At 33.9% G+C, this 15,018-nt stretch overlaps 1 protein-coding gene across 2 annotated transcripts; it reads left to right on the plus strand.

Moving 5' to 3' along the window:
• The first annotated feature begins 772 nt into the window (after positions 1 to 772).
• Positions 773 to 9,212, plus strand: LOC121265584 (importin subunit alpha-9). Of its 2 annotated transcripts, none has more exons than XM_041169265.1 (11): positions 773 to 994; positions 1,554 to 1,773; positions 2,792 to 2,945; positions 3,142 to 3,244; positions 5,368 to 5,552; positions 5,756 to 5,835; positions 6,705 to 6,855; positions 7,643 to 7,724; positions 7,823 to 7,881; positions 7,963 to 8,268; positions 8,749 to 9,212. In XM_041169265.1, the coding sequence occupies exons 1-11, from the start codon at positions 943 to 945 to the stop codon at positions 8,911 to 8,913; spliced, it is 1,557 nt and encodes a 518-aa protein (XP_041025199.1). In that variant the 5' UTR covers positions 773 to 942; the 3' UTR covers positions 8,914 to 9,212. The 2 variants fall into 2 exon arrangements, with proteins under 2 accessions (XP_041025199.1, XP_041025198.1); XM_041169264.1 differs by having other exon boundaries at positions 809 to 994; positions 2,780 to 2,945.
• The last annotated feature ends 5,806 nt before the right edge of the window (positions 9,213 to 15,018 follow it).

Raw genomic sequence — 15,018 nt, forward strand, 5'->3', positions numbered from 1 at the left:
AATAAGATTGTACGTAGCATCGCTAAAAAATCAATTCTGTCCCCCTGAAGTAATATTTTTTTTTATAATTTTGACCCAATAGTGCATATCCTGGTTCCGCCCTGGTTCGGAACTTCTTGTTTTGGATTTGTTTTCTGAATGCATTTAAACGAAAGCGTAGCAGGTTTGAGCACTGCAATGGATCATTTATAATATATTTTTCTTTAAAGTATAAAGAAATGTTCTTAAAAGTGCATTCCATTAGATCTTTTATCTTAAAGATACTTTTACATTTTACTGCAGTAAATTTTTAGATATAGAGAATACTGTTTATCATTGTAAACGTTTTTAATTAATTTTTCTTTCCTCCTCTTGTTAAGTTTCTCATTTCTTCAACTCTTTTTATTTACATAATATATTTTGTAAATATTTTCATTATATAATCTCTACTTTTTATTTTTTAAAATAATTTATATTTTGATTTAACTTATAAATTTAGATTAATTTAAAATAAGATATAATTATATGACATTGTATATGAGAAGATATTATAAATATAAAAAAATATAATGATATTATTAGTAGTTAGAGAAAATATTTAAAATAAATAAAAAAAATTAAAAAATATAATATTTAAATAATATGAAAAAATAAATAAATTGATATATAATATATTGTAAAAAGTTAATATATAAAATAAAAAAAGTGAATTTTTAATGTATTTTAAAGGAGAGGGTGAAAAAATCATTTGAGTGAATTACGCCCCGTGAGATTTCAATCTTCCTTTGGTGATTGCGATTATCCCCTAGTTGGATCAGTTTTCTTTTTTCTTTATTCTTTTAGCCCTCGGACGAGTCAGACACTGATCTCTACGTTCTTAACCCAACTTTGGTCGCATTCCCCAACTTCCCAATACTACGTTTTCTCTGCTCGAAGGTACTCACTCTCGGAACTTTCTCAACAATGGCCGATGAAGGTTTGGCTGCTCATAGAAGAGAACCTATCAAGTCTTCAGGTGCGTGACTTTTTAACTTCGGGTATAGTTATGTACTAGTTAAATTCAGTATTCTATCTATGTTTGGTTGCCCGAGAAATCTGGGGAAATGAAACCAAGAGCAAAGCAAAAGATTGAAAAAAAAAAAAAAAATCCGGGAGGCTGAAGGACTTGCCTCAATTAAGTTCATAGTTGGGGGATATGCTAAGTCGATTGAGGTTTTGCATTCTCGGGGTTAGCAACAACGCAATTGTACCTCCGGTATTTTAGTTTTCATACTTACAATATTCTTTCTTAATATTTGAACTTCTTATTAATCAATTTTATCCTTGGAGAAAATAAGAAAACAAAGTAGATTCATTTAGTTCCATATTTTTACAAAAGACTTTTGTTTGAGAAGATTTATTGAGGACAAAGTGTTACGAACTGGTTTTGATTGATTTGTATAAATGTAATATTTGTCTAATACTTACTCTCGTGCGTGCTTTATCTGTTTCCTCTAACCTTAAAGCATCTATTTTGTTTGTTGGTGCTGTGATGTTTGCGTGTGAAAAATTCTAATTATGCATCTTGTGATTAGTTGGAAATGTTGCGGCACATCGAAGACGGAAAAATGCAGCTACTGTTGGAAAAGAAAGAAGAGAATCATTGGTGCGGGCAAAGCGCCTGTGTAGGGTGGGTATTAGTGGTGATACTGATGTTTCTCTTGAAAATGACATGATGATTGATGAAGAGCAATCAATTCTGGAAGCTCAAACTTCTTCTGCAGTAGAAGAGTTGAAATCCTCTGTGGCATATCAGTATGTCAATTTTACCTTTTTCTCTTAGTTTTTCCTAATTTGATTATACAGGTAGAGCTAAGTTTTAGCTTACTTATGAGCTAATTCCTTAATGGGAAATGACTTTTGTGCGGGTAGGAATAGTCTGGAGATTTTTTGGACATCAATGATATTCTGTTTCTTGATATTATAAAGGTGATTCCTTTTGAACTCTATAAAGTATGGGCGTTCTTGATAATTTGTCCACTCTACTTCATTTCTCCTCATACCCTAGATCTATCTTGTAACGAGTCAAGGAGGGGCTCAAGTCACATCTCGGCCTATACTTCTAAAAGACTAGTCAAGATTACGATTGGAGCCCTTGAAATTCATTATAAAGGGTAAGAATTTTTCCCTTCCAAGCAATGTAAGATTCCATTTGCAACATTCTCATACTCAATTAGGGGTATGAAAATTCTCTAAATTGTGCGTAGGAAGATGGTAAATGAGATTGCATATTGTTTTATAAGGAGAAGTTCTTGCCCTTTACAATAAATTCAAGGGACTCCAATTATAACCTTGACTATCCTTTAAAAGTAAATGTGGCTTGTGCCTTCCTTGGGTTGTTACAAAGGGTATTAGAGCCAAAACCAACCAGAAGTGTGGGATCTGAATTGTGCCACCTATGGTAGAATGGCCCGACGAAGATGTCAGGAATTTAAGGGGAGATTGTAATACCCCTAGATTTTGTACGGGAAGGAAAGGTGGTGAATGAGATTTCACATTGGTACATTACTTTAGAGAGAGAAGTTTTTACCCTTTATAATGAACTCCAATTTTTCTTTACCGGTTAAAAAATATAATGAACTCCAATTGTAACCTTGACTAATCCTTTTGGAGTATGGGCTTAGATGTGGTTTGGGCCTTTGTTAAGTCATTACATATCTTCAAAAGTATTTTACTAGAACTTAGTTTCTTTGTCTACAAGGATGCCGAAGTTCAAGATTATGGAAAGATCTAACTTATTTTAGCAAATGACAATTTCCTGTATTACTATTAGGGGAAAAGTTGCAATGCAGAAGAGAGTGAATGCACTTCGTGAACTAAGGCGTTTGTTATCAAGATCTGAATTCCCTCCTGTTGAAGCTTCTCTTAAAGCTGGGGCAATACCCATACTTGTACAATGTCTTTCATTTGGCTCTCCAGATGAACAGGTACTCATTTACTTAGTTGATAGGAAAAAGGGGGGGAAAACTTCCCATCTCGCTTACTATTAAGTTCTAATTACCCTTTTAAATTATGGTATGCATTGCAATGATGCTTTGTGGTTTTAAGTAGACATGATATAAGAAAAGAAATGTAGGCATGATGCTTACCTAGATACTGATTGATTTTTTTTTTTTTTTTCAGTTGCTTGAGGCAGCTTGGTGCCTCACAAACATTGCTGCAGGAAAACCTGAAGAAACGGAAGCTTTATTGCCTGCATTACCATTGCTTATTGCTCATCTTGGAGGTTGGCGAGTACCCATGCATTCTTTTGTTTTAAATGTCAAAAATATTCTCTTTATTGATAAATGAAAGTAACTTTTTGAGTCCATAGTTTGCAAGATTGTAAGATGATATCAAAGTGATTACAAAGTACCATTACAATTTTGAATATTTAAACCATGGTGTTAAATTATGAAAAACATTGTCACCCCCATCCACATTGCTTCTAAGAATGCTGATAGTTGATTCTCTAGGTTGATGATTGATAACCAGGGCTGCTACCCGCCCTTAGCCACCTTCCCCACACCCTGCCCAGTTTGACAAATTTCAACTCTTACCCCGTCTCCATCCTCAGCTCCTATCCACTCGTATCCCACACATAAGGATCAGAGGGATTGCACTGCCCATTGCCCAGATCCTACACACCCAAACCAAAACAACTCAAAATCAACCAAATCAACCCAAGGAATCACTTATAAAAAAACTAGCCCAAAGAATAAACAAAATCATCCGACATAAGGATCGGAGGGACCCAAATTGAGACCCACAGGGTTGGTCTTGGAACCCACAACATGGTCTCTTGATCTCTAGGACTTTGAGAGAGAGAGAGTGAGAGAGAGAGAGAGAGAGAGAGAGAGAGGAGTAGGAGGAGGAGGAGGAGAAGGGAAGGAGGAGGGGTCTGTTTGGTGGAAATGAGAATACTAGAGGTGAGATAGAATCTAGGGTTTTTTTTTTTTTTTAATGTTTATATAGTGTAGCGGGCAGGTGGATTTACCTTCCTGTATGTTTGAAAAGCACCTCAACCCCGCCTGCCCCCACACCCGAAGCCATCCCCTAGTGGTGCCGGGCAGACCGGATATGAGGCCCCACCCAGCACCCCTATTAAAAACTGTTAGCAGTAGACTAGGTTTTTTGGACCTTGTCAAGGAATGGAAGTTCACCTCAGTTCATACTATCAGGCTCCTACTACTCAAGATATGAATTATTTTTCTTGGAGGAGTATCTGAAGACTAAGGCACCTCTAAAAGAAACTTTCTTTTGTATGGATAGCTTCTTTAGGGAATATATTCATAATTGATCATCTAAGGAAGCATTGGATTATCATAACAGATTGGTACTGTACATGAAAAAGGAGTGGGGAAGGGTAATGATACACCTACAACTCTTTTAAAACTATTTTACTATTCATTTTACAACCAACCAATGCAATTATGCCACACTACTATAAATAATTTCAAATTTACATTACTACCTTACATTTAAAGTGTTGTAAAATAGTTGTAGAAGACTTGTAAGTTGATCATTTTTCCTTGTTTATTGTGGTGCCTTTGGAGGGAAAGAAATTATAGGAGTTTTGAAGACCACAAGTGGACAACAGATGAAATTAGAGCTTTCTTTTTCAACATTTTATTTCAATGGTCAATAGTGATATATTTTGTTGGACTAAGTGTCCATGAGATTCTTGTAACGGTTATTCATTAAGCATACGTGTATCTCTTGTATGTGTCCTTTTGTACTTGGGCCATACCTATTATTCTTCATCAATATAATCCTTCATTACATGTAAAAAAAATATTAGCACTCAGTATAGGTTGCTGCTGTTAACTTATAGGGATGATGATTCTCTTTTTGTTGAAGATTGAAAATGTTGAAATATGAGCAACCTCATGTTGTTGATATTGCCTTATCAAAGCCCTGAAACTAGCTAATGACCCTTGGAGCACAGGAAAAAAACACCACCCTGACAAATATGATCTATGTTGTTTTAAAGAACAATGATGCTAAATGAATCAGAACAGTTTCATCCCAAGCTTTGATGCGATGGAATTTATGGCTATAGCTACGCATCTTTGTTTCTTGTTAATGCTTATTTTAATTGAATCCATTACTAATTGAGCAATAAAACTAATTGACATTGTTGGTAGCCAATCCTTGTTCCATACAGGGACCTATGTTATTATTATTATTTTTTTTGATCGGTAAAAAGTAAATGTTATTATTAAAGCACATGCTTCTCTTGGTTATCTACAATATACATGTGTAAGTGTTGTTTATCAAGTTAGGTATATGTATGTGCTTGAAAATTGAGATGGTTTTATATTGTAATGTTGCATTTGGCTTTGCATTTATAATGCAATTATGATGCAGAAAATAGTTCCTTGTCTGTTGCCGAGCAGTGTGCATGGGCATTAGGAAATGTTGCTGGTGAAGGGGAGAAGCTAAGAAATGTTTTGTTATCCCAAGGGGCCTTACTACCTCTTGCGAGAATGATGCTGCCAAACAAGGGTTCAACTGTGAGAACAGCTGCTTGGGCATTGTCAAATCTAATAAAGGTTTTAAATCATTCTCAGATGCATGTTTGACATTCCATTTTTCCGAAGCTAATGTGGTTTGAGTTTCTATATCATGTTGTTTGGGAGTGTTTTATTTCTTCTTCTTTTTTTTTTTTTTTGGGGGGGGGAAGTGCAGACATTTACTCTTTTTTTTTTTCCTCAAATTTCATTTACAGCATGACTTCAGTTTGCTTTGGGTGTAGGGACCAGATCCTAAAGCTGCCACAGAACTCATCAGAGTTGATGGGTTATTGGATGCAATTGTTCGGCACTTGAAAAAAGCGTAAGAGGAGTTTTATCCCTTTGGTCGATTTTGATGGGCATGATGTAATGAAATCTCAATTTGTCCTTTACTTGAAAGATATTGTTGTTGCATACCAAAGACTAATTTCTAGATAAATGTTGTAAGAGTATGTTGTTTACCTCAAAGATGATTTAAAATGCCACCAAGGCTCTAGATGAACTCAATTGGTTCATTTCAGTATTATACTTTGTACTATATGCAAATTGTTCTGGTTGCTGACCATATCGTTTAGTTTCATATCTGTTCTTAATAGCCATCTTCTTGCTTGTTGGTAGATGTAGTTGCACTAATAATTGAAGAAAAGCGTATAAATATCTTCTGCTTCTTGCTCCAGTATATTCAATTATTGCTCATGTATTTCACCTTTTTTTAATCTTTTTCCCCTCTTTCCTTTCAATTCACGTATGTAGTTGGGAAAGCCATATAATAAAAACTTCTTAGCATTGGATTATGTTCATTGACTATTTTTAGCTTTAAGATTTAACTTCAGATTGCCGCTACCTGTTTGCTGGTGTTGTTTCTTTCCATTTAGAATTTAGATGCAGTTATAATGCGCAGCGATGTTATAACTGTAAGACATTATTATTTTTATTTTTGGGAAATAACTGTAGGGAAAATTTTTATGGAGAAAAGAGTTAACTTTAAGGTTCCATTCCTCTTGATGATATTACCATGGTAACTATCCTGCCAACTTTTTCGTAAAAGATTTATAATGTGTCATTATACTACGTTAAAAAAAACTTATTTCATTTTTCCCTAAAGTTCTTATTCTCATTGAGAAGTAATGTTTGATAGGTTTATGTTGAAAAGGACAGATATCTAAGTATTATCCACTTTCTGAAATCCAGAGATGATGAGTTGACAACTGAAGTAGCATGGGTAGTAGTGTATCTCTCAGCCCTTTCAAATGTTGCTACTGGTATGCTGGTGAAGACCGATGTCCTTCAACTTCTCGTGGAAAGACTGGCAACATCAAATAGCTTGCAATTGCTCATTCCGGTAGTAATATAGTTAGCCTTTTTGCTTGATTGTCTCCTTTTGTGAAAATGTGATCAAATGTTTTTGTGGAGTGAATTATAAATGTTCACTTTATGAAGGTTAAGATGGTTAGCATTTTATGTGGAATTTTACATCCATATTTTCTTATGCTGACTTTTCTTGTGTCTTTTCTGTATGGTACATATTGTGAGTTTACAAGCATTAATGCATTATTAGTACTGGTATATGATCTTTTAGTTTTTCATGCTAGTTACTCCGGAATAAAATGTTTCTTGTGCTAGTTGCCTATGAAAAGTGTTTGCCTGACTTCAGGTTCTATTTGTTCTGTTCCACTTGACTAATATTTGGCAACTTGAGTTCTCAAAATGAAAGCGAGAATCTACTAACGTCACTATGTTATACCATTTTCATGATCTGGAATCCCCCAGAGCATGTTAAGATCGATGGCATGGTTCCATTATTGAAATGTAAAATTTCTTTCCCACTATTTCTCCAATCTTTATACTTCAAGGACTTATAATTACAAAATAAGAAAAACAGTTCATGCTACTTCAAGGTAAATTACTCAGAAGTTACTTTTACTCTTTTAGAGAAAAAAGGTAAATTAGTCAGAAGTTGCTGTTAAATAATGATGCACCAATTCCCATCTACAATTTCTTCATTTTGTGTATTGATAGGAAAGCTGTTTTAGTTATTAGATGCTGCTAAATTGAATTGAAACATTTTTTTTTCTAGATTTGTAAGTGTCTTGTCTATGGATTCAAATTGAAAATGATTTTCCATTTAGGTGTTGCGAAGTTTAGGTAATCTTGTGGCTGGTGATTCGAACACAACTCATGCTGTTCTCGTTCCTGGCCGTGAAATTACAGGTTGGTAAATCATGTCGCCTGCTTGCTAAGATAAAAATGGCAATAAACATGTTTTATGTAAAATACTTATGTTTAAAATCTGTTTACCATATCTTCAGATCATGTCATAGAAGTCCTTGTGAAATGTTTGAAGAGTGAACACCGGGTTTTGAAGAAGGTAAGACAATCTCCATTAGCTGTCTGTGTGGTTTTACCTTAAATCACCAGTTCTCATGATAAGTTTTCTAATTTTTTGTAGGAAGCAGCATGGGTGCTATCTAATATAGCCGCTGGTTCTGTGGAACACAAGCAGTTGATATACTCTAGCGAGGCGGTGCCATTGCTATTGCGCCTTCTTTCTACAGCACCATTTGACGTAAGAAAGGAGGTAGCATATGTACTGGGAAACCTTTGTGTTGCCCCCACAGAAGGTGATGGAAAACCAAATCTGATCCATGAGCACTTGGTTTCACTTGTTGGTAGAGGATGCCTGCCTGGATTTATTGATTTGGTCAGATCTGCTGATACTGAGGCTGCAAGAGTAGGACTTCAGTTTATGGAGCTGGTAAGCAATTCTGATGTGCAAGATAGTAAGTCAACATGATCAGTATTAGCGTAGGTCGGGCATAGAGTTTTTAGGACTTAGGCCTGAGTCACATACAATAATGCTCCTGGGACATAATTTGGAGCTCCAAGATAAGTGGCTCGACATGAGGAAGTTTCTCCATTTTCCCCGAACATCTTGAATGTTAATTTTATGTGAAATTCCTTTTGGGAGTTCCAAGATAAGTGATTTGAGTTAACAGGGATGCTTATTGGCATGTTTAGCCACATGTCCCACAATCTTCCCTGCTATGTTGTTCTGGTTGATCTTACTAATTTCTTGTTGGATGTATGATACATGGATTATTGTTGTATAACATATATTTGCCCGAGTCCTTGGATATGAATTGTGGAGTGTTTTCTGATATATTTGACACTTCCATGAATTATACAAGTTCTTTGACAGCTAAATAGTTGTGGTTTTTATTTATCTTGCAAGCAGGTTTTAAGGGGCATGCCGCATGGTGAGGGTCCAAGGCTCGTTGAACGTGAGGATGGAATTGATGCCATGGAAAGGTTTCAGTTTCATGAAAATGAAGACTTGAGAAATATGGCAAATGGTCTAGTTGACACATACTTTGGGGAAGACTATGGGCTTGATGACTAGGGCAAGCAATGCAAGCATCTCCAGTGATTCCCCACCTATCTACTTCCTTGCATGAGACATCTCCTTTGCATTTTCTTTGCCAATCCTCTGTACAACAATAATTCACCGTCCGTGCTGAATGGAGTAAGATCTGAGCAGGTTTGGTTTGAACATATAACATATGGGGAGTCAGCTGTATGGCCTCTGTTGGGCACTGTTGTAAGTTTTTTTCTTTTTCTTTTTTTTTTTCGGTGTTTTTCTTTTTCACTTATGTAGGGAAAGTATTCTGGATAGCCAGAGTAAAGCTGATTATTGTTTTCTGTTTCCTTGTCCCAGTGAATGTTAATCCTAGGTTTATGTTTGTTAAAGAGAGAGTCGTTGAGGGGTCCTGTGACTAATCATGTCAATAAGCAGAATTAACACTCAAATCCAACTTGAGTGAGTGCCTATGGCTTCCAGCCATTTAGGTCCCTCCTATTCAATTTTCAGTAGATAGGATTCGACTATGGTCTCGCTCAAATAGAGAGGTGGTTGCCTCCTATTGCCCTCCTTTTTTATCTTAGAAAAAAGGTAAATTTAATTGTATGACATGATAATGATAAGATACAAGTGACATCAATTGAACATTGTTATTTGTCATAATTAATCATGAGTAATGATATACACATAATACATTTTACAATAATGTTATAAGATAAGAGTATTTTTGTAAAATGATATTACTTTTAGGAGATGTTTTAGAAAAATATCTCTCATTTAAAATATAATTGTGTAAAGTGTTGTGAAAAATGTTGTGATTAAATCATTTTCCATTAATCATTCCCAAAGAGTGTAAAATTTGACTAGCCCATGAATTTGTACCTAAATATTAAGATGGTAATCTAAGTAAACAAAAACACAAAGGGTTAAACTATTTCAATAATTTATTATTATCTATCTATGATAATGAGCTCAGACCTTACTAAGTAGGAATTTCTGTGATGACTTGGACTAAATGCTCCTCAATAGATTTCACATTGGACTAAAATGCCCTTGTTACAGATATTGATTAGGCTAAAATGCAATGTTTTGAATTTCGTATGGTACCGACCGGTACAGTTGAGATATATCGTTTCTGTGGTGTAGCTAGTATAGGGAAGCCTGTAGTTTCGTAGTGGTTAGAATTTCGACCGTTTCGGCCCATACCGACCGTATTGGTTGATATTTCGGCCTTTACTTTTTTCTTTTTTTCATTTTTTGACCTCCCAATTCATACCAAATTATTTATAATATATATAATTTATTCATATATAAACTATTATTTTAGAATATAATTTATATATATTTATATGTATAATTTATTCATATATAGACTATTCCGAAATGGTACCGGTACCGAAATATCTCATTTTAATGTCTCGATTGAAACGGTCACCGGTATGATATTCAAAACATTATTAAAATGTCCTTGCTATATATATAAAGGGCTAAAATAACCCAACGACATAACAAATTAGATAGAAGTACCCCTAATCGAAATCAAACCAGTCGATTGACATTTAACCAATGACCCATGCTAGAGATTGACAACTCTCGTTGGTTCGTTGGTTGGTTGGTTCACCTTGATTTTGCTCTTATTCATCTTGCTATACGTCCAAGCCTTCTCCATCGGTAGTTGGAATCAAAATTAAGACCAGATGCAACTAAAGGAAAGCTTATCTTATATTATTAAACTGAGGAAGGAAAAGACCATTTTCTGTTCTAACACTGTTGACACCAAAGAGGGATAGATCGTAGAGGATGTGCGTAGATAGTTGGAGCGACCCACAACCATGGCGTGACCTATTGCAAAGATGGATGCTGCGAAATCAACCCATGACAAAGATAGACCACGATGCTACGATATTGACCTGTGTCAACATGACCCACGGTAGAGATCACGACAGAGATGGATGCTGCTATATCGACCCGTGTTGACATGACCCACGACAAAGATGGACCACGAATCCGTCATGCGTCCAGATCGACCTAGGGTAAGGATCATTTTGCCTCCCATGGTACTTGACAAGGCGGTGATCACTTTTGCTCGCCATGTTGCTTGCCTCCAAACGAGCACTTTGCCTCGTGTAATCCACAGTAGAAATGGATGTTGCAATATTGACCCACGACACCGTTGTGTGTCCAGATCAACCCAAGAATAGACCATTTTGCTAGGGTGAAGAGCATTTTGCCTCCTATGATACTTGTTGGGAGGTGACAAGTACTTTGACTCTCCATGACGCTTCTCTAGATGGCAAGCACTTTGCCTCGCACTAAGCTTGTTAAGGTGGCAAACACTTTTGCTCCCTCTAACACTCATCTAGGGAGCACATTTGTTGCTCATTGTGTTCATCAAGGGTCGAGGTGGTGAGCTTTTTTGCTCGCCATGTTGTTTGCCTTTAGGCGAGCACTTTCCCACTCCATCACTAGGGCTGAGCAAAAATCCGACAATCCGACTCCGAATCCGACTCCGCTCCGGCTCCGCTCCGAGTCCGCTCCGACTCCGACAAGTCGGAGTCGGAGTCGGAATTTTTTCCCTATTGGAAGTCAGAGTCGGAGTCAGAGTCGGAGTCATTGAAGAACCGACTCCGACTCCGCTCCGATCCGCCTCCGACAATCCGCCTCCGCCTCCGACTTGGTCCTCCGACTCCGCCTCCGATTTTATACATATTTTATAAAAAATATATGTGTTTTTTTATATATTAATCATTTAAATTTTATACAACTATATCTTATATAGTTAGTTAAACTCAATAATATACTAGTTAAATAATATATTTATACTATAATATATAGACTAAATTGACTAATAAATAATAATAGTTTAGTATATGACTATATGTAAATATCATACTATTACAAATTTATAATATTACTACCATGTTACATGTAAGTTGTAACACTAAATTACTAATGTATAAATATAATAACATGTAATACTAATGTATATATAATATACTATAAACACTAAGATGCATAATAACATCAACATGTAATACTAATGGATAAACACTAATCTATAAATTTAGAATAACATATAATACTAATGAATAATAACTAAAGTATTATTCATATAAATTTTATATAACAATATCTTGTATTAATTATATTTTTTGACTTAATAAATTCTCAACATATTCCTTTTGATAAATATATTAGTAATACTGATATACATTAGTATATTAATTAGATTTATGGTCTAATACTAATACTATTAGTAATCCACTTTAACTAATACTAATATTTATACTAATACTATTATAGACTATAGTTATAACTTATAGTATTATACCTACACTAAATCACTGATTCACTATAACTTATACTAATATAGTTATGTTAAATCACTATAACTAAAACTAATGTAGTTATACTAATCATTATAACTATATATAGTATTAATATCACTATTAGTATAATATATAGTATTAATAATAACTAATACTAATATAACTATTAGTATAACTAATACTAATATTAATATACTAATACTATTAGTGTATTACTAATATTTATATATATTAATATATATATATCAAGTATAAGAGATTAGAGATTTAATATATATAATATTAAATCACTAACATACTAATAGTATGATACTATAGTATTAGTAATTATACTATAAGATATAGTAATAGACTAATAGTATAATATATTAATACTATATTATATATAAAATAGTAATACTATATTTTGAATCTTCATTTCATATACGGTGCCTTTTTTTTTTAATATTCATATATAATAATATATATCATATATATAATATAATTAAAAATAGATTCATAGTAATTATAATAGTATACTATAGTAACTATACGGTGCTTTTTTTTTAATCTTCATTTCGTATACGGTGCCTTTGTTTATTATAGTGATTAGTTGGATGTGGATATGGAATCATGGACAATCGGAGTACATGTAAAAATATGACTTTCTTTTTATTTTTTGAATGTATGTTAGTATGTTACTTGTTTTATTTAGTTGTATTTTTTATTATAATCAAAAGTTTAATAAGTTTGGATTGTAATTTTAAGAAAATTGAAATTTGAAAGACCACAATTTTTTTTTAAAGTGGGTCAAATATGAAGTTCAAAAAAAATTTAAAAAAAAAGTCAAAAAATCCGACTCCGATCCGACAAGTCGGAGTCGGATCGGAGTCGGATTCTCTACATGTCGGAGTCGGAGTCGGAGGTCGGATTCGACCTCCGACAAAGTCGGAGTCGGAGTCGGAGGTTGGGCCCTCCGACTCCGAAACTGTCGGTGCTCAGCCCTATCCTCACCCAAGATGGTGAGCTTCATACTCTTGCATTGCTCACTTTTGCTCTCCACGATGCTCGTTTTGGGGTACAAGCACTTTTTCCTCACCCCAAAGTCGTAAGCATTTTTTCCTCCATTACACTAAGCACTTTGCCTCTCCAATGTGCTCGTTGCTCCGTTTGGATATTAAAAGTATTTCATCTTATTATTACAACTTTTCTAAATTTTCATACAAAACATAATAAAAATTTAATTTTTTTAAATTTTCAAAAATTAATAATATTAAAAAATAATATTCTAATAATATTTTATTCAATTTTCATCTCAACTCATTTCATCTCAACTCAATATCTTAACACCTAAGGGTGCGAGCACTTTTCCTCAGGTGAGCACTCTCACACTCCACAAGTTGAGATGCCAAGTTTCATGCTCCCATAGTGCTCACCTAGAGCACAACAATTATTGCCTCCATGATACTCGTCTCAAGGAAGTGTTTGCCGCCCGCGGGCGGGCGGGGGAGGGGAGGGGAGAGCACTGCTCTCCATTATGCTTAATGAGGTGGTGAGCATTGTTCTCCTACGATGCTCACCTTGCTGCTCACTAGATAAGCACTTACGGCGAGCTTCACTCTCATGCTTGCCTTGGGGTGACCATAGTTGCTCTTCATGGTGTTCGCCTCAGATGCGACGCTTTTACTCACCCCAGGTGTAAACTTCATTTGCTTGCTCGGGGGGAGGGCGCACTCTTTGATCACCTCAGATGGAACCATTCTTTGGTGGGGAGCACTTTGGCTCCTGTGGTATTTTGAAAATATCAATTTTTTTCGTGTATTGGAGGAACTGGTCACATGCCTTGCACGTGCCTGATTTCACACTGACTCACATGTCTTGCACGTGCCCTCCTACTAGTTATTATAACGTGAGTTTTTTTTTTTACGGCATTCTCGTGCAACCAGAGAGTTCTCGAATTTAATATTAAAATTAATTGGATGTTTTTATTATTAGTTTTTTAATCATCAATCATTTCATTATCACCCATAAAAACTTTTAATCTATCAATTTTTTGATATATAATCTTTTAATTATTTGTCAATGATTGTCAATGATTGTCAATGATTTTATGACATATTAAAAGATAATGAAGGATTAATGGTTAAAATAATAGTTAAAATAATGTTGGGTTAATTGTAAGGAGTTATATAAGGCTTTGTTGTTTTCACAATTCTCTTATTCAATCATTATAATTTTTTTAAATTTTTATATAAAATATAATAAATAATTCAACTTTTTTACATTTTAAAATAAAAATAATATTAAAAAAATATTTTATAACAATATTTTATTCTATCAATATTTTAAAAATTTTTGTAAAAAATAAATATTTCAAATTGCTGATATCTATATAAATTTTGATATGTCATTAATATGAGATGTGTATTTGGAATGTTTGTGTGTTTATAGAAAGTATCAGTAATAGTAAAATTTAGATTAGTGTGAATAAATCTTCACAACCTCTTAATATTTCACACTTCATATTTTTTTAAAATTTTTAAAATTTTTTTCTTTTATAAAATATTTATTATATGAATAATGAATAAAAAATTTGAAATAATTTAAAAAGAATAAACTCAAAAAAATATTAAAAAAATATTAAAAAATTTAAAAATATAGAATATAAAGTGTAGTGAAAATTATATAGCAAAACTTTTAATAATATACTGATTGAGTTTCAAATGATTGATATAAAGATATTCATATATCAAATATAATTTTTTCTGATCGATGAACGATGTCACGTTTCTCTCTTAAAAAATAAAATAAAAAATAAAAAATAAAAAATAAAAAATAA

This window comes from Juglans microcarpa x Juglans regia, chromosome 5D (genome assembly GCF_004785595.1).
Source record: "Juglans microcarpa x Juglans regia isolate MS1-56 chromosome 5D, Jm3101_v1.0, whole genome shotgun sequence".
NCBI classification, from domain to species: Eukaryota; Viridiplantae; Streptophyta; class Magnoliopsida; order Fagales; family Juglandaceae; genus Juglans; species Juglans microcarpa x Juglans regia.

Excerpts from the sequence above, each read along its gene's own strand:
- LOC121265584 (XM_041169264.1), top strand. The coding sequence starts at position 943 with ATGGCCGATGAAGGTTTGGCTGCTCATAGAAGAGAACCTATCAAGTCT. Across the intron at positions 2,946-3,141 it reads TTGGCTCTCCAGATGAACAG|TTGCTTGAGGCAGCTTGGTG; the intron begins GTACTCATTTAC and ends TTTTTTTTTCAG. Across the intron at positions 5,553-5,755 it reads CATTGTCAAATCTAATAAAG|GGACCAGATCCTAAAGCTGC; the intron begins GTTTTAAATCAT and ends CTTTGGGTGTAG.